This window comes from Limanda limanda, chromosome 2 (assembly GCF_963576545.1).
Source record: "Limanda limanda chromosome 2, fLimLim1.1, whole genome shotgun sequence".
NCBI classification, from domain to species: domain Eukaryota; kingdom Metazoa; phylum Chordata; class Actinopteri; order Pleuronectiformes; family Pleuronectidae; genus Limanda; species Limanda limanda.
Window position 1 is genome coordinate 10,924,912 of NC_083637.1, and position 24,927 is coordinate 10,949,838.

General features: G+C 44.7%; 1 protein-coding gene across 1 annotated transcript in view; it reads left to right on the forward strand.

Moving 5' to 3' along the window:
* Nucleotides 1-14,200: 14,200 nt before the first annotated feature.
* Nucleotides 14,201-24,927, forward strand: part of si:dkey-27h10.2 (uncharacterized) — a 41,140-nt gene continuing 30,413 nt past the window's right edge. The window contains exons 1-4 of the mRNA XM_061083494.1: nt 14,201-14,296; nt 16,116-16,200; nt 17,008-17,069; nt 17,119-17,199. Of these exons, the coding sequence (XP_060939477.1) occupies nt 14,201-14,296; nt 16,116-16,200; nt 17,008-17,069; nt 17,119-17,199 (324 nt within the window). The remainder of the gene's footprint in view (nt 14,297-16,115; nt 16,201-17,007; nt 17,070-17,118; nt 17,200-24,927) is intronic.

The window sequence follows — 24,927 nt, forward strand, 5'->3', positions numbered from 1 at the left end:
CGTGCCTCCTTCTTTTTAACCAGCGCGCGAGAAGAGGAGCGAGCGCGGTGACGTAGGGGGCCACCGCGGGGGCGCGCATGCGGCGGTCGCGGCCCCCGCGTCCACGCCGAGGTGAAGCGGTTACCTGGCAGAGAGAGAGAGAGGGGGGGGGGAGAGAGAGGGATGGGAGAGAGAGAGAGAGAGAGAGAGAGAGAGAGAGAGGGATGGGAGAGAGAGAGAGAGATAGAGAAAGAGAGAGAAAGAAAGAGAGAGAGCGAGAGAGAGGAATACAGAAAGAAAGAGAGAGAGAGAGTTGGATTCAAAATAAAAGATCGTCCATTATTTATTCTTAAGATTATACAATGAAAATAATATAATGACTTATTTTAATTGGCAAATGAAAACACCAGCCCTGAAACTAACTTTGAGAAAATTTATTTCCTGATGATGCTTTTATTCTATTGTTAGAATATGTGTTAGGTGAATAAGGCTATAATGAGGCTATAATAAGCAAATAGCTATAAATATAAAATGCTTTTTCATAAATACTTTAATCACGGACACACTTCTCCATTATGTTACAAACTGATTCTTTATCTCAATGTTGTAAATATTGTTATTGTTGTTGCACTTCTATCCATCCTGGGAGACAGATCCTCACATGTGTCTCTCACACACGAGGTTTCTACGTTTTGTTTTTCTTTCTCTTGTTGAGGGTAAAGAACAGAGGATGTCACACCTTCTTACGCCCTTGAGACATGTTGTGATTTGTGAATATGGGCTATGGAAATAAAACTGGATTGAATGATTGAAAATCAAATGAAAACTAGACCGGCACTCAGTAGAGCTTGATACCACTGCCAACAGTCCCAACTTAGATTCAAGTTGAACCAAATTTCCCACGCTGATAGGTATCAGTCCCCTAATATGCCTGATTTCTTTCATCAAGATCAGTGAATTATTCCCTGGGAAAATCTGTGAAAATGTCAAAAGTAGTTTTTGCGTTATTTTGCTTACAAACAAACAAACGGACGGGGGTGAAAACATAAAACTTCCTTGGCGGAGAGAATGATCCATGCATTTGTCTCTGTTATGTCATATTGGAAGAAGCAATGGATATGTAACACCATGGGGGGATGTTGTGTAATAACTGCACCCCGGGTTACGCTGTACCTAAAATGTTAAATCTGGTATCTATGGTCAGAACGATGAGTCATGTTAAAGTGGAACCATGAAGTGATGCCCATTCATTTGTTGCCCCACAGCTGTACAACACCGTGAGGCATCTTGATTTGAATAAACCAAACATGGGACGGATGATCTGTCTTTCCTCTCTTCGGAAAAGTCACATGATAACGATCCAAAGGGGGAATGTCCGAGCATGGCAATTACTGTTAGAAAACAACAGCCCCCCCCCCCCCCCCCCTTCCTTCTTTTTGGAGAATCTAAAATCGGTTACATTAGCGGCACCTGTTCTTACTTGGGGGTCTCCAGCGCTGCAGCGGAGCCCCCAGCTCAGCTTATCTACAGGAATCTGGAGCGGGTGGAATCCAGGAGGGGTTGGTTTGATTGTGGGCAATTATGGAAATGACTGTGTGTGTGCTATGAAGCCATGGCAGACCCTGCCAGATCTGACCCCCCACCCTCTGCATTCTTTACGTTACCCAACTGGAGACATTTCAGGACCAAGTATAGCCAAAGTCCTGCTGCTGTATTCACAACATAACGGGAGGGAAGGAGCAGGACCATGTGGAGCAGAAGTAATCTGCCACCACCACCAATACCACCACCACCACCAGCACCACCACCACCACCACCAACATGAGCTCCGAGCGGAGAGAAGGACTATGAACTGCGAACAGCGTGAAAACATGTGGGATGCAGCTGTGGATCGGAGGGGAGCACATCTGCTGGGAGAGATAGACCATTAGAGGGAATCACAGTTCGACAGACCTAAGCTGACATAGTCCTGTTGAGGCTCAGAGCACACAAACACACACACACACACACACACACACACACACACACACACACACACACACACACACACACACAAACACACAGACACACAGACACACACATAAAGAAATAAGTACACATCCATATAAAAAGGCTTCTCTTGCAATACTCACTCTTCACATAAGTGCTCTGTATTTACGGTTTTATTTTGCATTTCAGGTGTGACGGGTGAATTCTGAAGCTTTCATTATTCTCCTTTTACGACCATGCCCGCAACTCCATATTGATCTAAACAAGAGATTCGCATTGTGATTCCCAGAAAAGAAACCATCTGCTCTGCCCTCTTCCTTTCCGCAGGGTCAGTGGGGGAATTTCTCTGCGTTCAGCCTCTGACCCTCGGAGAGGATATCCCAGAGGATGATGGTTAGGTTTTTGTGCGACCACATAAGGATCAACAACATGAGTCTGGAGGTCTGCGGGCCCTCATTGCCGCCTCCTCTGTTTCCCAGTTGGAGGAAAAAGTTTACTCTGTGCTCTCCAACCATTCTGTTTCTGCATTGTTTGCTCCGTAACTCGGCATCGTAATCACGAGCATACACAACAAGAGTGATGACACAACCCCATTTGTGCTTTTTCAATTTTTCCATTACAGGCAGGCAAAACCACGACCTCACACCTCAGAGCTGATGGTGTTATTTTTTTTGAGGTGGACATGGTCTGTGCATCTCCCAGGAATGATCTGTGTAGCTGCAAAAAATGATTTTGAATTATTGTTTGTAATAATCCATAAACAGTGTAGCCATCTATGCAGAATAGTATAAGCCTCATGACTTTACTGTAGCGCCACCATGAGGCTCACAGTTGTAGCTTTTGACTGATGTATAACTATTGGATGGACTGAATTGACATTTGCACCTACAGGTCCTCTCAGGTTGTGTTGTAACACAAGGCTTCTCTGAAACCATCAGGACAGAATTTAACTTTGGTTTATGACTAAATACCTGCAAACCCAATGCAGCTGGATTTAAACACGATACAAGGGGGGTTACTGGTGTGCTTTTGATTAATTATTGAGCGTCTGATTTCACGATGATATCACCCCCCCCCCAACACCAGACGCATGTGTCATCAGGCCTTTTAGTGCTTTACTATTCCCACAACACCCGTGTTCACATTCTTTTATTACCTACACATTTTTTCATTCTGCTCATATGTCTGTCTGAATGCAGGAATACTCGAAAACTGCAAAACCCATTTCCGATGTAGCACATTTCAAAACAGCTGTTAAACAAAGAGGACAAAAAAACACAAGAAAACTAAATATCAAAGATAACAAATGATCAAATTCAAAATCTAAAAACAAAAGCATCAGTTTACTTGTGATACAGATCGATGGTGATCTACACAGATTTATAGAAGTGTACCGCTGTCATCCACAACATAGTCAGTGCATGAAGGGGCCTAAAGTTTCAATTAGGGGTTTGAAATCAAAAACCTTTGACAAACTTGCATGGAAAAGGCTTATCTGAAAATACAACTGTTGTGTAACACAAAGAGTTGGAGTCCCTACAGTACAAGGCAGGTGGTACGAATACTTCAGTGAATGATTGTCGGGCTAAAGCCTCCAAACTCATCTAACACTTTAGCTCTCCGGTGCTGAAATCACATACATTACACCATTCCTCTCCAATCCATCGCTAACATGAAATCATTAGCGTCAGCCCTCTGCTAACAGCCGCTCAACCATGTGTGTACTTTTCTTTCATGGCATCCATCCCTCACCTTGCAGCACACAGCAGCATTGTGTTGCTCTCACACCTTCTTTAATGGCCCAGCTTTGGCAATTGTGCGCCCAAAGGCATACAGGGCTCGGAAAGTGTTCACAATGTCATTAATAGTCCTGACAACAGCTTAATGAGCCTCTGCCATCTGTTTATGAAAGCTTCGGGGAAAAGCCGGAGAGGAACCAGCAAATCAGATCCAGTAGCGATTTCCAGCTGTACGAGTGTGCCTGATTTCCACTTGAGGAGATATAAACACATGAGGACATTTTAAGTGTAGTGACTTATGCAGCGTCATCTACAGTGAGTCAGTGACTGAGCCTGGGCTGTCTGCCCGGTATCAACAGCCTTTAAATCACTGGCTTCAACCATGGGACCACACTACCTCGCCTTTCGCTTCCTCGCCCCTCCCTCCCCCTGTACCACCCCGGAGTGTCCTTAGGCCTTGTTTGGCTAAAGTATACACATGGCATGAGTAACTGAAGCCACCCAGGGCTCCCTGGCGTAGTGGCACGAGACATGTACCGGGTTGCACAAGTCGAGAAGACAAAGTGTCCCGTAACTGTTTACGCCATACTCAATGCCCGATGCATACAAATACACACAATACAATGACACAGCTCCAGGGAGATAAATAGAGCAGCGCTGGCTCGTACCGCTCCCGACTGGAGAGGCATGAACGTGATCGGTTGCTCGCTCTGGACCGAGATGCCCTTCCAGATGTTTTTCGGCACAGCAACTCTTTAAATCCCGACTTAGAAGTGGTCGTTCCGTCTCTCAAGGGTCTCAAATCTCTCACTTCACTTTGATCAAGTCTGTTTCTGCTCTCAAAGCAGCAAGAAGACCAGGTTTGAAGTGACCATAGCTCTGTCCTCTTAGTACTTGGCTAATTGCCTCTGTAGAAGGGCTTTGAAAAGGGTCTATTCCCACTTCCTCCCCGCTGCAGTTTCTTTGGTCCTTTCTGAACCCTCTAATAGAGAATAGCATAATCCCCTAAGGGCATATGAGAGGTTAATGGGCAGATTGATGACTCTTTGTGGTCACTTGTTTGTAAATGTTTCCATCAGGGTTAAACAGATCCAAGAGCAGTACCAGGTTAGGCACCGTACATATGTGTGCAAATTGCAGATTCATTACACTGTGCTGCAAATGAATTAGGTGGGATGGGGTTGAGGGCGCGAGGGCGGCGGTGAGTTTGGTCTGGTGTGGGCAGCAATGATGGTGGTCCCTGACTGTCGATGCTCGCTCTCCCTTCATCCCCTCCCTTTACTCCCTCATTCCCAGCATCCCGCCGTCCTCAGCCCATCTGTTCCTGCCCGGCCTCTCGGGCTCTCCATCATTTACCATCAGGTAGTTCTGAGCTGCTGAGCGCTCCTCTCATCTCGTGGCATCTGAACAGGCCAGGCAGCGGAGTGTATGTGTGTGTGTGTGTGTGTGTGTGTGTGTGAGCATGCACCTGCAAGACAGCTTTTTAAAATGTACTGTATAAAACGTTTGATAAATGAGGGTCCTCCAATGTCCTCAGCTGGCTATCAACGTTTCTCTGAGCAGCTTGACTCTGGTGAAAATATTTATCAGAAAGAAATACCACAAGCCCATGTTGTACTCGTATTATTCTTTCAAATACAGACCTCTTAAAAGAGCAGGTGGTATCAAGTTGCAGATTTGCTCATCAAGAGATTATTTTGACAAGCAGTGCCACTCTGCCTCCTGCCTTTTTTTTAAGAACCATGCCAGTAAGTTTATACTCTTGCTTACTCTGGGGATATGGAAAGCTTCAAGTCTCACTCTAAACGTTCACTATTCATTTAAAGAAGCTTGCCTCTAGTGTAGCTTTACCGCCACACACACTGTATATTGAACTTTTATCATTAAAACAAAAGAGGGTGCAGACACAGTGGCTTGATTAATCAATCCCACCCTTATTTAGAGGAAGCAAATGGAAAGTATTTTTACTTCCAATATTTGGAAAAGTAGCGCTCAAGGTGGTCCTCAGCGTGCCTTCGGAGGGATGGTTGGTTTCATAAAGCAGCTCTATGCAACTATATAATGTCCTCTCAAAAGTGGACACTGTGGTTTGCTTCAGGGCTTGTGGTCACTTGTGAAATCCCAACCCCACTCTTTGCAATGGAATCGTTTTACAACAGAAAAGGAAAGAGACCAGTGGAACAGACGCTCCATGAGGCAATAAGGTGTGGAATCAGTTTGAGCTTTTTTCCCCCTTTCATGTCCCTTTCAAAGGTCACTGTTTGGGAGCCCACTGTGTTTTATTGTCCCGGGGAATTGTTCTGAGGTTTCGTTTGAGAGTAATATTTCCTCGTCTGGCCGTTATTCTTCTATATCAAAAAGCCGAAGTAAAAACTTCCCCTTTGTCCGGGATCTGATTACCAAGCATGAGTCATTTTTATAATATGCCAGCCTCTCCTGTCAGGATGTTTTTGTTCTAATCCCTTTCAGTTATTCCAAGCTAGAAAACACTGCCCAGTTATTACAGTATACATTTTCATATTGCCTCCCTGAATGTCATCTCAAACTGTGGTCTCTTTTGTGTTCTGGGATCATACTAGCCACGGAAGGTATTCGGTGTTAGACTTTGATGCACCAGCTTGAAAACGGCAGGGTGCCAGATTTGCTACCGCTTTTGTTCGACCCCCTATCCCTTTATACCCAGTGTGACATCAAAATGTTTCATTGTTTGTGTCCAGCTGCATTTCAAGCTTGCCGCTGCTTTGATTCTTCATGTATCACCTAACACGTAAATAGCTACAAAGTGTCTGAGTCGGCGCAACTGCATGTTCATCAGATGTGTTTTTCCTCCTCGTGGCCTTAAGGTTTTCATTAGCAGCAGAATGAGTGTTGTTGTGTCAGATGGTGGTCTTGTGTTGGCCCCGGTGACGGCACATTTGAGTCAGCCATGACATTTTCATACACCCAACAAAGCAGGTTAGTGAGAAGAATCTGGGTCGAAATTACAGAATGGTTTTATAAAAACAGCAATAACCTGTTTCATGTCAATCTGTACATGTCACATGCATGTTCATCGATAAGGATTCTATACTCCAGTGTATAGGATAGAAGACAGATATGTTTTACTTGTTAACAGTCAAGTATATTATGAGGTTTTCTTTGATTTTGTTATGTCATTTGTATTTATAATATGGTAGGAAAACAGTGTCTGAGGTGAAAAGCACAACATTTTTATTTGGTATGTGACTGTTCAGGCCATGGTCTGAATCAAGGTTAGGTGTGTGTTATATTGTTTACATTTGATCTGGTTTGTGTTGGTTTCACATTGTAATTCTGTGTACAGAAGAAAGACTTTGGTATGACATACAGGACGTGCATCCTATCATCAACCTATGTTGGTTGTGTCTACCTATCGTGACATTGATTGGTTTATAGACGGGCGTGATTCTGATGTCAATTCATCTGTTTTATTCACTATCATTTTGGAATAAAGTGCATTTTAAAAAATGTGTCTTTCCGTTCGAATGGAGAAAATGAATGAACTGGCTCACTTCATTAAATCTGTTGCCAGTGTAATATGCTTGTCATTCAAGCATATCATCAGAGATAAAGACTGAAAGACTCCTGTGAGCCGCTTGTGCTTCTGTTTCTATCCACAAACGTGTTTTCACACTTCAAACAAACCGAAACCAAGGTTCAGTTTGATTGGGAAAAGTTTCTATGGACATTGAAATAACCGATGTAAACACACTGACTGTCTGTGTATTGATCAATAGATCCATCTGTCCTGCCTGTCCTGCAGTTGTAAGATGTACCACCGTCAGTTGATATTGTTTTGTTGCTGTAATAATGTTGGTTGGCTGGAGAGGAATTAGGACAAGGCCTTATAGACTCAAAAGATGGACCTGTAGAATTCCAATTTAAAATGTGTATATTTCAGCAGGAGTTTAGCTTTGTTATGGTTTTAAACACTGCACCAGGGAAAACCAGAAATCCCTCAAAAACTATTGATCAACAGAGTGAGCAGTTGCTTCCCAGGCCTCAGGCTTCTCTCAGCAGGATTCATCGTGGACGAATGGGGTCACTGCCCTGTCTGCCACTGTTTGTCCTGTCCCCCCTTCCTGTTCCTCAAGCCCTCCGTCACATTGATACACTCTCATCCGGTCTGAAACCCGCACATATGCTGCGACCGCTCTGTACAACAACATAAGACACGCAAACAGACGTAGGCCTATTACCACTGAGCACCCAAAACATAAACACAAGCTCATTATCTTCATCCTCCCCTCACAGCCAAAGCAGACAACAAATTAACAAAAGTCAGTGACCATAAACACAGGCTGCATGTTTGTACTTTCTTGTGGGAAAGATCATTTTGTAAATAATTGAAGAAACAAAGAATAAATCAGGACAGTGTAAAACCTCAAGTTTATCTTCCGCTAATTGCAAAGATACAGAGCAGAACTGTTTCTCTGGGTTCAGTCCCCACTGCATTCCAGACACTGATAGCAGCGTTGGACCACCGAGGGTTTTAAGTATACTTATATGACCCGAGACGCACAAAGACTCTGATAAAAATGTTTCCCTCTACTGCTTATCCATCCTCTCCTTGTCAGAGAGATGTGAGGCGGCGTCTTTTATCCAAGTCTATAAGCAAAGACACTTATCGAATTTTGAAAATAAAAGTTATGGTATCATTTCTCTATTTGACAGAACACACTGTCAACAGTTTTCAGAGGCACTGGGACTCCACTTCGTCCCAATGATGAATTACATTATTTATTAATACCAGTAACAGCTCCAGGGATAGCGATGTTGGTCTGTTGTGAGGTAAGGCAGTCCTCAACCTTGTTTTACCTAGAGGTGAACTCTATTCTGCCAAGGCCCAAAAGTCCCGTCAAATTCAATCAAGCTACACCAAATTCCACACACTCGTAGATAATAGTCCCCTTAATGTGAGTGATTATTTCGATTAAGATCCATCAATTATTCCCTGTGAAATTGTCAAAGAACGAAATGTTAAAGAAGGGGATGAAAACAAGTATCGTGGATCTGCCCCTTTGTCCAGATTCGGTCCAAAATTTGATGGGTTCTCTCTTGACCAGATTCTCATCCTTCCACCAAATTTCTTGGAAACCCGGTCAGTAGTTTTTGCATAATTCTGCTACAAACAAACCAAAAAAACGAATGAACAAACCGGAAAGCTCTCAGCAGAGCAGGGGTGAAAACATAACCTTCCTAGCCAAGGTAAATATCTCAAATACTACAGGATGAGATATTCATGGTCCCCAGAGGATGAACTGCAGTTTTAGTGATTCCACGATATTTCTTTTAATGCCACCATGACGTTGACATATTTTTTAGCGTGAAAAAGCTCCACAGCTATTTAATGGATTGTTTGGTACATACAGTAATGTATGAAATGTAATAACTTTGGTGATTCCCTGTCTATTATTCAAAAAATTGTATTTGTTCAAGCTCAAATGACCACATACCTAAAAAGAAATGACATTCCCATCTGCCGCAATTGAAAAATGTCCACACGTTAATATGCTAAACTCGTAGTCTAGAACTCTCTGCATGGATACCGCAGATGTAAAAAAATGTGTTTTTTGTTTGTTTAGTCATTTATAAAGAAATATGCTTTAGTTTAGGGACCTGCTGCTTTAACCAAGCCCATACATGCTATACATCATAATTGTGAACAGCAGGATCGTGAGATGAATGGTGGCCTGTGTGAGCAGGTGTTTGCCGTCGACACTCGCGGACACACAGCTTGAGGTTGTCTGCTGAAAAATGTAGAATTTTTTATTCAGACTTTGCCAGAGGGATATAAAGACCCAACATCAGGCCACAGCTCGAGTCAGTGTTCCTCAGACACAATGCCTTTGATTACTAAGGTTGTTATGATTTTACAGGCCAAGACATAGAAGCCATATGGCATGTTTTTTATTAAGATGCTCAATGAACTGAGCCTTTATGTTCTTGCGGTGCGTGTGCTCGGCCCACCAAAAGCGCTCTGTGAATTCTAATATCCAAGGGAGAGTTGACTGAACTCTACAACGCTTGTGAGATAAACCAGCGAGAAAATTAGAGGATAGATCGTCCATAAATCATTTGCGCACCACAGTACAACATTCTGATGCATTTCAACACTTGTCTTTTCCTTGGGAAAGTGAATTTTTCTCCTCCCCGACCAGTCTTTCACAACATGTGGCTTGCATGCTGTTTCAAGGGGAAGAAGCAGACTGCCAAGTATCACTGCGTACTCCAAATATTTGTGTGGTCAACTGGTCAGTGCTGTTGCGGTCGGATCCCATCAGTATCGTTCAAACACTCCTGAACCCATTTCATGTTTTACACTGTGCTGTTTGAGTGTTGTGCATTTATTTTGATGTTCGGTGAATAGAATGTGGCAGCTCTTCAGATGAGGACGTCTTTCTGTCCTCCTCTTCTAAAATATGAACATTTGTTTCACATTGCAGCATTTGACTGTGCAATAAATATGAGTTTTATTACATCATATAGACAGTAACTCTGTATATCCAGAGCTGTTTTTCAGACCTCTACTAGAGAAAATGTCTTGGAAAATTGGGCTTAGATCTTTTCCGAACTTTTCCTTTTTACATTTGAAGCAAGAGATCTTTCGGGTCAAAGACGTTCACAACATTAGGAAAACGTCCAGAGATTTCAGGTGATGGGTGGAGCCTGGGTAGAGCCTGCAGGAAGCAGGAAGCAGGAAATGACGTATAAATTCCTCTGCATGGCCTGTTTATGGCCTTGTGTTAAGACCAAAAGCTCTTGAAACTCATTGTCTTTCCAAGACGACATCTTCATTGGCGTCTTCTTTGTGTATTGCACCTCTTTTCCATCCCAATTTATTTGTAGTCACCCAGTTTCACATCCATTACGTTTTTAAAATGTTAACAACACGCCCGCTCCATTTGGGGCTGGTGGCGAAAGTTACATAAAATGTCCAGAAATGCTCCAGAAAATTTCAGGAATATATCCAGACTTCATTGTATGTCTGAAAGCAGCTTATGGAAGTTGTGATGAGTTTCTAGATCAATACCAGTGACTCAGTGGTTACATTGGTAGGTGTTGGAAGGTGTTTTTTACTCTTGAGTCTCTGATCTGATTTAATTGAAGATGTTCAACTACAGTTTTTTCTCCCTTCATTTCCCTTCAGACCTTGTTCTTACAAAGTTTTGTGTTGAGGTTGTGTTTGGATTACTACTACAAACAGTGCAGCAGTATCAGCTGACCAAAATATTATTTCGCAGCACTATATTTAGCCACAGTCACAGCATATTGTGTTGATTCATCTCTGCTGTAGATCTCCTGCTGCAGACGGATATGTGAGAGTGTAACACAAACTCGAATGAACAAAAAAACAAAGAAACAGAGAAATATCATTAAATTTACTGGAAAAAACGTGGTCTCCAAGATCAACTGCAACGTTGTGGACGATCCTAAATCACGGCGGCTGCAGCCTCATTAGCGAGCAGCGGAGGAGAGGAAGCTGTATTTTAGCAAATGTTTGCACGGCCAAGTGTGACAACTTCTCCAGTGGCCAAACACAGAGGTGTCATGTGTCTGCAACCTTCCTTGTTGAATGCTTGGTAACCAGCGGTGTGGTCATTTATGACTCTTTACACAACTTAGTTATTTTCCATCAAAACCTTCAAACCATCGGAAGAATACACTTCACACTTTGAACTGCTGAAGGACTCCAAAACTTTATTTTTGTGAAAAACCCTTCATGAACCAGCCTATGTCATATTTTGTAGTACAATATTGGCTAAAACGTGCTTTAAATCATATTTTTTACAAATGCTGTTATGCCGCAGCTGCAGTAGGTTATTTCTAAAAGTATTCAAAACACTTTAATTGTTGTGATGCTTCTCCATTGTTTTGCCCAGTGGTCCTGAATATCTAACAACTATTCTGACAGTTTATTACTCTGCCAAGGAGGTTATGTCTTCATCTGTGTTTGTTTGTCTGTTAGCGTGCAGGATTGCGCCAAAACTTTCGGTGAGCGTTCAGGATTTGTTTTCCACTTTCTCTCAACATTTTCGTTTATTTATCAAAGCATATTTCATGGATGTTGATGACTGTGTGCAATTTGGAGCAGATCCAAATAAAAATCCAGATTTAGTTGATTTAAATGTGGTTTCATACGGGGACTGTTGGTCCTTGGCAGAGGTGTGCGCTCTCTGTCTGCGGTCATCTCATCCATATTTCTGGCCGGGTTATTGATTTTTGATACTGCCCGTGTATATAACTGCAGAATATTTGTGTTGGTGGCACTGAGTGTACAGTGAGAGCAGAACCAGATTGCACCAGCCCCTGGACATTATTCATTCAGTGGACTTTACACCCTGAAATGTATATGTCCTGTTCTGTGGTGTCAGAGTGAGAGTCGGTGCGCAGGCAGTACACATCAACATTTCAAAAATACCACACGTACTGTACATAAAGGAGGCAGAGCAGTATACAGATTATGCCAATGATAATTGTTTAGCAGGTTGTTTGGACTTGCTGTGTATCACAGTGTGGAGTCCTGGCTAAATATTTACTGCTGTTTAGTGGGGGGGCATACTTGGACCGAGCTTGTGTCTCTGGTTCAGGAGCAAAGAGGGGTGGGGTGCGGGTTGTGGGGGGGGGTTCAAGATGGTGAAGTCATGGCCACCGAACGATGTTGTTAGCGAGACCAGTGACGCTCGCTCCTGACCCTTTTACCATTTAGGGGGCCATGGACTGATATGAGTGTTATTGACCCAGAGGCCATTCGTGGCATGTTTGGGGTCTGCGGAATATATCCCAAGCTTTAACCTATACAACGGAGCCAATTATAGCCGCGAAAGGCCAAACAATACAATCCATCAGTCAGGTTCCTCGGGTAAACAGGAATGGGCGGCCCATGTCAGGGTGTAAACTCCAAATCCCAGAAGAAGCTAAGGGTCAGTGGTTTGATTGTCTAATTGGGGGTTGGACCCTGCATGAGTGTGTGTGTTTGTGTGTGTGTCTGAGAAAAAGAGGGAATGAGAGATAAAAAAGAGAGAGTAAGGGAAACCGTGTGTGTTTGTGTGTCTGTGTGTGTGTGTGTGTGTGTGCATCATTGCTTAAACACGACGGGTCTGGAGGCACCGAGACACCTAATGAATGTGTGTTTGTTCTTCAGACCCCACACACCTCTGTTTATTTGAACATGGGATAGTGTTCCTGAGCTGTTTTATCCTCCTTGTGTTTGCCACTTAACACGTGCACCGCAGCGTTGGCCTGCGCGTCGCGTTGCACCACACTTTTTTTTTTTTTTTTTTAAAGAGCAGAGGAAAATATTAGTCAGCCCGATAATAATGTTACACAAATAAACTTTATCTTGTAGCTTGTGGATACAGTGTTCCTCTTCATTATTGTTCGGTCTTCATTACGGCGCAGGGTGATAATCCAAACAGCTCCACGGCAGACGGAGCCAAAGGCAACGGGCCAGCGGAAGATTGGCGGTCGGTTTAGTGTCAATGATGTGGTGATGTGGGTCAGGGATAGCAGCAGCAGCGGTCATTGCACAGTGGCTAAGAGCCCAGCCAGACCACCGGGGAGGAGGCCTTCACTTCTCTTCCTCAGGCATCAATCACTCACGTACACATAAGCAAAGATATATACAAGCAAACACCACCAGACGCTCATCTTTGCACCTCACCCCTTATGTATCGTTTACATCTCCTCTCAAACAGAATGACCTCCACGGAAAAGATGGAGTCTACACCATGCTGTATGTTATTAATGCTGGGTCTGTAGTTTCAGAGCACTGATTGAAGCGTTATTCTAAAATGACCCTGAGTAATTTATTTAAAATGTTTTGTTAAAGAGGACAGAAATGAGTCCTAAATTCCGGCGTGTGCCCAAGATGAACTAGCTCGTGTAAAGTGACATCCAGACAAGTTTTAAGGCGGCGAGATGCAATAATCGTTAGAGTTGGAAAAATGAAGCAAATTTTGATACGGTTTTCTCTAAGGCAAAATTTCTTTTTGAGGTCTTTCCTTGACTTTTTAGGTCGGTCCCTGTCCCATCCACTAACATGGAGGATGCAGGATTTATAGCCTGTGCTGCTGTCAGCCACTTTGATACTGACATCTTTGATTCCCACGGTCAAACAAGGCCTTTATAATGACTGACCTCCAGCTTTATGTTTGCAGATAAGGGAGATAATATCCCTCATATCAGTCCACTCCCTTCACGTTGGGAGGCCTATTTGCTTAGAAAAGAGAGAAATCTCAAGGAAGCTTGATGAACACGATTTATCTCTTAACATAAAATGCATATTTTCCTGCGACCTTAAAGAGTCTCTTCATCATTACAACACACGTGTAAATGCTAAATACTAGCTGTTTTTATAAAATACAACATCTCAGACTCCAGGGATGAAATGCTAACAATCTGGGCTTATTTGCATCTCCGTCCCTGGTGGGTTTTGTTTTTCCCCTTTGCACCAAACCTGCTCAGCATTACACATGTCAGCGGTGGTGAAGTGTGTCTTTGACCTCCGAGACCTCGCCGTGTCTTCTGCGGAGGCCTGCTACTCATCTGGCGTTCGCTGTTTCATGCCGGTATCGCAACTGACAGTTATTAATGTTTATGGTTATCTGCATGAAATCAGCACTGACGGCGGTGGTGAGAGGGATGAGATGAGTGTGTGTGGGGGGGAGTTGAAGGATTCGTGAATTTTCTGCTATTCGTGGTATTGTGTGTCACGATGAAATGCACATAAGCTTTTAATTCATTAGAGGAGAGCTGAGACCACTCGCTTGTTCTTGATTAAATGACACGTATATATATGCATTTACATTTTCTACTACCCCCCCCTACACACACACATACACACACACACACACACACACACAGAGGCTGCCCTGATGTAGCACCTCTTTAATTCACACCAGCACTTGCTATTCTTCGCTGGTGGTGTGATAGTATTCGCCGAGAGTCGTTCCTCCTGAGTCTTTCAGTTGTCTGAAACACTCTACTTCAGCGCAGGGCCTTATTGCCCACCCAAAGAGGTTATAGGGATTCTCGACTGCCCTCTCTCTCCCTAAGTGGGTGGTCCTCTGGGGTATGGCTGAGGCACAGGTGGAGCATTGTAGGGGTGCTCACAAAAATAACCCCCCTCTCCTCCTCACCATCAACCCCTCTCCCCCATCCGTTTCTCTTCTTTTTCTTTTTTTTTTCCTGCCACGCCTGCTCTAAAGAAAGGTAGACTAAATTTCTCCAGAACCCTCCATTAGACCGTTGAGGCACTAAACACTGGAGGTGAAATGTTGACTTACACAAACCTGTGTGGGACAAGCTGAGCAAATTTAAACACATGTACAGTACAATACGGCTTTCTCCGCCGTTCCAGCCAATCGGAGCGGCTCTGATTTGTTTTCCCTATTCGATTGCTTTGAAAGCGCCGCGATAACAAGGCGCTCATAAAAAAATAATCCCTAATAAAGTTTTTAACACAAATTCTGTGGGCAACAAAGTCAGAAAAAAAGCAAGAAATCCCCGACCCCCCCTCCCCTGCAAAAAATATTCCCATGCTCTGGTTTTGTAAATAATTATAGTTCTGCTGAATGTGTTTTATAAAGTTTACATGGTAGGTTCAGTGCACCCTATCTGTTATTTGGAACCCAGCAAACCACCAGCAAGATGTTGATATATGGCGGCTCTGGTGTAGTGCACAAGGCATGGATTACTTGGGACCATAATAAACAGGAGCATAAAGAGGGATCTGTGCAGAGGGGGTGCCCTGCAAGGGGTGACTCTCCTCAGACCTCCTTGTCCTAATATCAGCAGGTCTGTCTCCAGCTCTCTGACAAGCCTCGGGGAAGGTATGGATGCAGGATTTAATCACACACACACACACACACACACACACACACACACACACACACACACACACACACACACACACACACACACACACACACACACACACACACACACACACACACATACTCTTGTCCTTTACAATTGGACTGTGTGACTCAGTTGGTAAGAAGCTGCCAGCCACCTGCTCATATGTGTTAACAGAATGATTTATTGTTTATGGCCGGGCCCTCAGTCATGACGGCAGACAAAGAACACGTGTCTTGATAACCTTACAAGCCCTGAAATTACAGGATAACAGCGATATAAAGGTGGAATATTGAAAAAAACTGATTCTCATCATGTCATGCGGTTGACACAAGAACTCTTAATAGAGACATATTTGTGCAGGAAGACAGCAGGTGCACCCATAGTGAAACTGAAATGCTGGTGGGCACAAAGACTCGGCTGTGCACTCCATCCACCTGCACTTTGGTAAAGAGACGCCAGAACTTCTGATTCAATGAACCATTTATAAAAGGTCGAGTAACATGGTGTCTTCGTGCTTTCCACCTGCAGAGAGCATTGCACCCAGAAGACTTTTTGTTGAGCATCAGCGTTGAGATTGACGACTGTGGCGAGGTTGCCAAACACGCAGTGACAGGTACTGCAGACAATGGCGGGAATGTCAACGAGTCAGCCAACTTTATGTGAGGCTAAATATCCGTTATCAGAGTTCCTATCCTCTGACGTCCCACATAACTTCCTGCTCAGATCTTTGCGAGGGCCAGATGGTTACATTGGCCACTGGGGGACTGCAAGAAGCCCAGAGAGACAGTTTTACAATGTGCAATTATGGGACAGATAAACTAAACGCTCAACAAAGCAAGGCATTTCCAGATCCCCGGCTTCTAGACTTTGATAAGGCGCGGGCTGCATTCCTTGGTCAATTTACTGTCTTCAAAATTGAAGTACCAATACTGATGAAGACTGCGGCTTGAATGGGGAGATTTTTGTCTCGGTTTAATGAGGGCAGAGCGCTGTAGATATACTGTAAAGCATGCTCCACTGATCCAACTGTGGAGCCATTGTGCGCTTAAAACGCTTTGCAAAGCACTCAAAGCTGTTTGATTTGTTTTTCGGGCCTGGTCACATGCCAGTTGATGCTAAAGGGGATAGAGTTTCTTACCCAATGAGCAGGGCTCCGCATATTGCTACACTCAGAGTTCAGCCTGTTTTGTTCCACATTAACATTTCACAGAGAGATCAGGCGCCTGCCCTCTGTGCGTTTACCCCAGGGAGCAAGAATCCCCCCACAAACTGACACTGATACAATCTCCAGGTAATGGCTGCCTGCCTGCAAGCCAGAGGGTGTCTGAGGATATACTGTGTGTGCATGCGTGTGTGTGTGTGTGTGTGTGTGTGTTTGTGTGTGTGTGTGCGTGTGACCGCCCCACTGGTGTGGTCACAGGGCCAAAGTTCACCCAGAAATGTGTGGCCTGGGGTCGAGAGGTGCTATGGCCTCCGTTAACGGTGAGGCTAGAGTTTCAACCTCCACCCTTACCCTCTCCTCTTTCTCCAGGCTGCTGTGCCACTAACATTTCTCACCGTGACACGTGTGACGACCCCCACCTTTAAGTCAGGTGACAGCGGCTTGATGGAGGTGAAGAAAGAGCAGACAACAGCGCGGGCAGCGGGGTGTCAAAAAACACAGTGGAGCGGAGTGGTTTGGAGGTTAAGATGAAAGAAGTCAGTAGAGATTAGGGAGGTGGTAGAATTTCATTGCAATCACTCAAATATTGTTCTGTTTGAAGTGGAGCAACATAACACTATTTCAGAGGAATTAATACCCACTAGCTATAACTGAAAATCTATAGCTGGCTGTTACTTTGAAAATTAAGAAAACATATACAGTATATAAATCTACGGTATATTGGCTATAGATGTATTCTGCTGCTTAATGGGTACTATCACTTGAGATCTAAGTATGTACCTTTATGCTTATGCACTTAACTTGATTTTAAATTGTAATGAAGTTCAATGAACTTCATCTTTTCGTGTTATTGCGTATATTATCACCTGCATAGTTGACTTTGGCCACTCGGAGGCATCAATAAAAGCGGTTTTCATGTATAATGCACATCACTGGCAAACACCTCTTTACGAAGTTGTTCACGTGAGATGTTGACGAACCTAGCAAACAGAAGTATCGTTCATGTGTGGTCATGTTTTTGACCTCCTGCGTTGTAAGTCCTTCCAGCTTTGTTTTGGTCTCCACCAGCTATTTTGATGATAAATACTCCACTCTTTTAATGAGCAAGTTGCTAACTGGGGTTTGCCTATAATTTGGTGCTGTACAGATACACTACAGTGGGTTTGTCAGAGGGGTTTTATGGGTTGAAACAGCCACCTGCCTTTGCCGCAAAGCTACAAGCGATGAGAGCGAACAGTAAAAAGTTGCCGGCCAACAAACTAAAGGAAACAAGTCCAATTAAGCTGAAGGAAACTGTAGACTTACTTGGAAACTATACCTTGGGTTCACTCCACTTCAGTTTTGTTAAAATGTTTTATAAAAAAAAAAGCAGCTTTGAGTGAAGATCTTTATGCCTCTTTCACCACAACACCCAGCGACCGTGCACTGCATAAATTATCATGAAAACATGAGTGTGAAGTGTGAAGAGTGTGAAGTGTCCACAAACAGAAGCGCTTCCCTCTCTGAAATCACACAGGCACTTTAAGTAGCGATCTGTTGCAATAATTTATGGTATCAATTGGTGCAACCCGCAAAATATGGACACAGACACAAACTCACACACACACACACACACACACACACACACACACACAAACATGCACATTCTCAGCCGGCTGTGTTTAAGTGTTCCCCAGACAGTATGTGATCCTCAGACAGGACAGTGCTTCCTCCTCCAGTCGTCAGGTCTTGTTTGAAGGATCAGTCTGGCGAGGTCATCCAGACGGAGCGGGAGAGAGGATCTCTCTCGTCTTTATGATGCTCCTGAGAATGCTTGGAAAAAATGTAGTGTTTTTTTCCCCCAGCTCTGTCTGATCTGATGTTACCAGCAGCGAATGTTGTTGACATCTTTTTCAGATTCCGTCCTGTGTGTTTTTCAGCCTCGGTTGCTTGCGTTTACCGTCCTGTGTTTCAATCTGTCTGTTTATTTACACCTTGCTGTCGCTGCACATCTTTATTTTCTGCCTGAGAACAAGAGAATTCCACGTTTGTTTTCGACATTTTACAATTGCATTTTTACTGTAACCTTTCTGTTCCATGCAATGTTCTTTCTGTTGTATCTTTGTGCCTTTTGCAGCTTTGCCTCCTCGCCTCTCTGGGTCTTGCTCCCTCTGTCTCTGTCTCCCTTCTGGTGTTTTTCTGAAAAATAACAAGGTCTGGGGCTTGTGCGTGTGCATGTGTTTTTGCGCTGGCTGCAGAGGGCTGGATGGGCTGGCTGCACTGGGCCTGGCTTCTTCTTGTGTGGTCCCCCGGCAAACTTTATGATTTATTCAGCTAAAGGCAGAGGAGCACGACCCCCAGTGACCACAGAGAGAGAGCTGCACGTGGGTTTAATGATTTCACCGCAAAAATGTCTGCTATGGCTGGGCCCGCGCGGAGCTCCGAGCCCCCCCCCCCCCCCCCCCCCACTGGCTGAACGGTGGGGAGGCAGGGGTTGAAAAGACAGCGCGGCTGACCGGCCCTGAGTCAATTCAGACACCTACCGCTACACATCTACTGGGAGGGATTACGAGGGAGGGAGAAGACAGACAGTTCGAGCTACATCCGATTGGCATGTTCCAAATGTTTGAAGCTCACGTCTGTCAGCGAACGCTCGGCGATTGCTGTACGCCGGCTATTATTCTTTAACACACATTCTGCTGTTTGTCTTTCTCCGTCCCAGCCCCCCCCTCTGAGTCTCGCAGCCAGTGGGAGATTTCAGAGCCATTATTGAAATGTGGACACTGAGGATGATGTAACCGAGCTCTCGAGAACAGGGAGAGGGGGCAGAAATAATAGGAGGGGTGGGTGGTGGTGGGGGGGCAATGTTGGGGTGGGGTGGCATTTCAGGGGGGGGGAAGTATTTGGCATATTTTTCTCTGTCGGTGTCCAGGTCTGCTGGCTGAGGAGAGTGACTGCTGAGGGCTTGGATCTGGATGCTACGCTCGGTGCTGCCTCTCCCTCTCTCTCTCTCTCTCTCTGAGCGTGTGTGTGTGTGTGTGTGTGTGTGTGTGTGTGTGTGTGTGTGTGTGTGTGTGTTTGGCTGCAGTTCCACAGAACAAGATGATGTCATTCACAGGGATTTGTGAACATTCTTGATAAAGAGACAAAATCACGAGGCAGAGCCCGATGAATGCTGCACGAGTGTGAACAGGCCAGGGATCTATACGGATCCTTGTTCTTCTCCAGGTCCATCTTGGTGTTTGAAAATAATGTTTTGTTACATTCTTAAAAGATTATGCATGCAGGAATGATGAATATATTTTGTATATCTTACAGTAAACAGAGTAAATGTGTAAACGATATAATTCCACACATATAACGGCGCAATTCAATTTTACTTCTTCAGATTAATGGCATATTGGCTCAATGGATTCTAGTGGTGGCCGGAGTAGGTGGCCCTATTGCCCTATTGGCCAAAAAGGGTCCCTATCGCCAAAAGTTCTTGAATCTTGTCTTTCCAAATAACATATTTGTCTGCATCCTCTACGTGTGTATGGCTCCTCTTGTTCATCTTGTTATATTTGCATTCATCTAGGTTCACGTCCGTCGCGAGTCAGAAACGTCATCAACCACATGCTGACTGGGACGTTCTCCTGCTGTATTGTCACATGGGCTCATTTTGATATTTTACTTGACGACCGACAGGAAAGCTACGTAGAATGTCTTCAGCAATTGAGTCAGACATTTGTGTTCTTTTTTTTGCGTATATTGGACATTTTGTACCGTCTATCAGTCTGTTAAATACACATCAGTTGTTAAACAAACAACCAATAGGCTACAATAGCTTCCTCCATTTTGGACTCTCCGTCTCTCAAAGAATTGTGTATAGATAGAGTCGTTTGGTCAAAGATTCATTCAAGATGAACCAGCCATAAAAGATTCACACAGATTTAATTAACTGATCAACTTTACATTAAAAACAACAGATTTAGCCAGACACTGCCTTTCAGTTTTTAAAAACACTTTAAAGTGCTTCCTGTTATGGACAGAAGCTCTGCGAGGATAGTGTTACTTGCGGCGCAGCGGGTTCCAGTCTCATTTTGCATGAACGCCTCCTGAGCAGCTCTGTGTGTGTGTCAGAGGGTGAAGCCATATCAAACCAGTCATCATTACAAGCTCATTCCACAACCCCAGGAGGGATTACACAACGGTCAGTGCAGCAGAGTGGGTGTGACACCGGCTTCTCCGTCATCCCCAGGCTCAGAGCTCACACACTGAGTAATGAGTCCACCCAGCAGAACCTCAGCACACGCCCAGGGCCCGAGGAAATGTATGTGCTCACCGTGTCTGGTATGACAAGCCGCCCCCCCACCCCCTCTTCGACTAGCCAGGAACAGAAACTCATATCTGCTGCTCTGTCTCTGATCCCCAACAATCCCTCCCACAAAACATATTATGTGATTTTTACATGGTGAGCTATGTCAGCTTTAATGGCTTATTTCCAGTAGCATCTCAAAGGGTCTTCAGTAAACACACAGATGTACAGACAGACACACACACACACACACACACACACATCTCTGTCTGCTTTCAGTATCTCTTTTTTTTCTTTCTTTCACACACACACACTCATGCTTCCAGGTCCAGACATAAATCAATATGACTCAAAATGCAAAGAAAACATTGACCCAAAACATACAGAGAGGATGAAGGCATCTGTTTGCTCAGCGTCGTCTGCGATGAGATGTGAATGGACCATTTAGTTTGCACAGAAACTGGAGGTGAATTAATTGATGTGCAAGCAGCTGTAATTCAATGTCCAGGGGTCTGCTGAGTCCATTAGAACCGACTGGGGATTTACTGGTGCTATAGGTTCCCTGGTTTAGCTCCTGAACGGACCGCCATTACTGCGGTGCATGAGGAGAACATGTGGAAAGGGTCAAGAGACAAAGAGGGAAATCCACCTTTCTACTAATTTCAGTGCAGTACCCATTGTGAACAGGCCTGTTAGGAATGGACTATGATTGCAGCAGGACTGCTTGACATACCGTATTGAAGTTATCCTTCAAAATGTTTACCCTATCAATGCTGCTAAAAAACTTTAATCTTGATGATAATTTCCTACACTTGACATCTATTCAGTGTTGGGGAGTAACGGAATACATGTAACGGCGTTACGTATTTAGAATACAAATTATGAGTAACTGTATTCCGTTACAGTTACAAATTAAATAGATGGTATTCAGAATACAGTTACATTGTTGAAATCAGTGGATTACATGACGGTACTTCTCTCTTTCACGAGTTTATTCACTCTCTCGTAAATCCACCGGAGGCAAAGCCCCCAGGAAGCAGCTGGAGACCAGGGCTGCCGTAAGAGCGCCCGGCCCCCGGCGGCGTGAAGAAGCCTCACCGCGACCGGCTCGGGACCGTTTCAGGCCCGGGACCGAGGCTCTGAGAGAGTTCCGTCGCTACCAGAAATCTACGGAGCTGCTGATCCGCAAGCTGCCCTTCCAGCGCCTGGTGAGAGAAGACCGACCTGCGCTCCCAGAGCTCCGCTGTCATGGCTCAGCAGGAGACCAGCGAGGCACGCCGGGTTCACACCGGACGCTGAAGCGCCGGGCAGCGCTTATAATATCACCCGTTGACCCAGTAGTATAAAAGCATATGTTCACTTGTTGCTCCAACATTAACTGCAACAGCGTCCCAATTTAATGTCATCCATCTTCAAGAACTTCTCCGCTGTTTGTTCCGTTCAATGTCGGGTGTCGAGGGTAAATTACGTATTCTCCACTCAAGCCAATGGGGAGGCCCCCCCCTCTCTTTTTATCTTTATGACTGCTTGTGTGTCTGTATGGATGGGCAGAGGGGGGCATGTAATAATGTGATTGGTAATATTGGTAAAATTAAAACTCCAGGACAACAGAAGGGGAATTTAAACTATGGGATCCATACTTTATCATTTATATCATATAAAATATGTCATCAATATCGTTTAAAATCATTTTTCAGTGTGTTTCCTGGAGCGATACGGTCGCGTCAAGCGCAAACAAAAATAGACTCGACGCCGAAACGATCGCTGCACGACGCGAGGCAGCCTTGCTGTGGCGCTGCACTTCAGCCTCCGTTGGGACCGGCACAGAGGTGGGAGTGGATGGGAGCCGGACATCCAGCTGGCCCGCCGCATCGGCGGAGAGAGAGTTTAAACTGCTGCTGCTCCACTGACTATAACAACGCCGCAATCATACACTTAAAAAAATGCAATACAAACCGGAAGTATTCCAAGTATTCAGAATACGTTACTCAGATTAGTTAATGTAATGGAATACGTTACAGATTACATTTTTGGGCATGTATTCTGTATTCTGTAACGAAATACATTTTGAAAGTATCCTTCCCAACACTGCATCTATTGCACTTCTGTCCGTCCTGGGAGAGGGATCCTCACATGTGTCTCTCTCTCTCTCTCTCTCTCTGAGGTTTCTATGTATTTTTACCCTGTTAACAGGATTTTTTTGTAGTTTTTCCTTACTCTTGTTGAGGGTTTAGGACAGAGGATGTCATACCCTGTTAAGACGAATTGTGATTTGTGAATATGGGCTATACAAATAAAATTTGATTGATTGATTGATTGAGGAATGGGATGTTTGCCTGGCCCTGCTGGTTGCAGCTTCTGTAAATTTAAAAAGTGACCTGCAGTAATCCAGCCACTACAAGTAAAGAGCAGCTATTGGAGTCTGAAGCTGCTGCACACAGAGCTTTTCACCTGTTCACCTGGTGTGTGTGTGTGAGTGAAGGGATGGACTCTCTCTCTCTGTCACACCTTGTCGTTCTGCCTCCCTCTCCCACCTACTCGCTTCCTCCTGCCCCTTTGGAATAGTTTGGTAATATCAATCAGTTCCAAGTTGTGACATACCCTCACCCTCCTGCTCACCTCCCCACTCTGCCACCCCGTCCCTCTTAAAGGAGCGCTTGTTTTGGGCCTTGTCACCACCAATGCGCCGTGCGGTTTCCAGCGACGATGGTGGCGAACCGCCTCTCGCTAATTACCGTACACCGATGAGTCACCGAGGGAGAGAGTCACAGCTGGGAGGCCTTCTCCGCTATTTTTGGCCCCTGACATCGGCCCCATAGGAGACTTCTCCCCCCTCGGCGCCTGCCCCCCCACCCAGCGCCCCCTCAGATCTCTGGACCTCCTCAACAGATGAAACGAGCGCTCCGCGGAGGGCCTCAGTCGCCGACCCGCCGCTCTGTTTGTCGACCTGGTGTGAACAGCGGCCTGTTTTGGTTTGTGTCAGACACACAAACATCTCATCCACACTGTGTGTTTGGGTTTGAAGGCCTCTCCCGGCCGCTCCTCCGTGTCCTATGAGTTATGACAAACGTTATTATGCTCCCTTTCACATTATTCTAGCACATGCTGCCAGAGTGGATCGCAGTGTTTGCGTAGAGCACGGGTCGTTTGGCCATCCAGTGTTTGAACAGCTGTAATGAGCACTCAACATTAATAACTCCACCATGGAGAGAGAGAGAGAGTTTGGCTATAGATGGAGACTTCATTAATGGAAAAAAGAATTGAGATGGTGATATTTGCTCAGACAACACTGCGACTTATTCTTTGTGGTTTAGATGACGTTTAACACCCGGATTGACCCCGAGGAGGATGTGACCTTAACGGACGATCTACAGGTTCCTCGGCCGAATGTTAATGTCTTATCTATATCGGATGAAAAATATCCACCTCCATCAGGAGTCGTCCGACTGGTGGGAGTTCTCCGCTTCCTCGTGTTTATTGGTCGGAGAATAGAAAAACATCCTCAGGGAGCGAGTGCTTGCCATTACAAATTTCCATTTGTCACTAATGGAAACAAGCACATTTGTTTCATTTGCACAAAGACACATAGGGAGCAGCCGTAAAAAACGACTCACACTGCTTTTAAGCCACCACAGCATGACCCAAATTAGACTTTATGTGCCACTTTGTAATGACTAGCTAGAGCCCCAATTTTACCCTTGAGAAGATTTAAATAAGGAGCCATTTGCTCTGGCATCGGTGGTGTAGGTAGCAGAGCAGCAGGGTTGGCCGGCTGGACTGGTGCTCTCCGCCAGAGCAATCTATCATTACCAGTGTAATAAGGGGCGCTGACTTTTTTTTCCCGTCTTGCAATTGAGAGCAAAATGAATGCTTCCCCACACAAAGTAATAATCATGACGGCT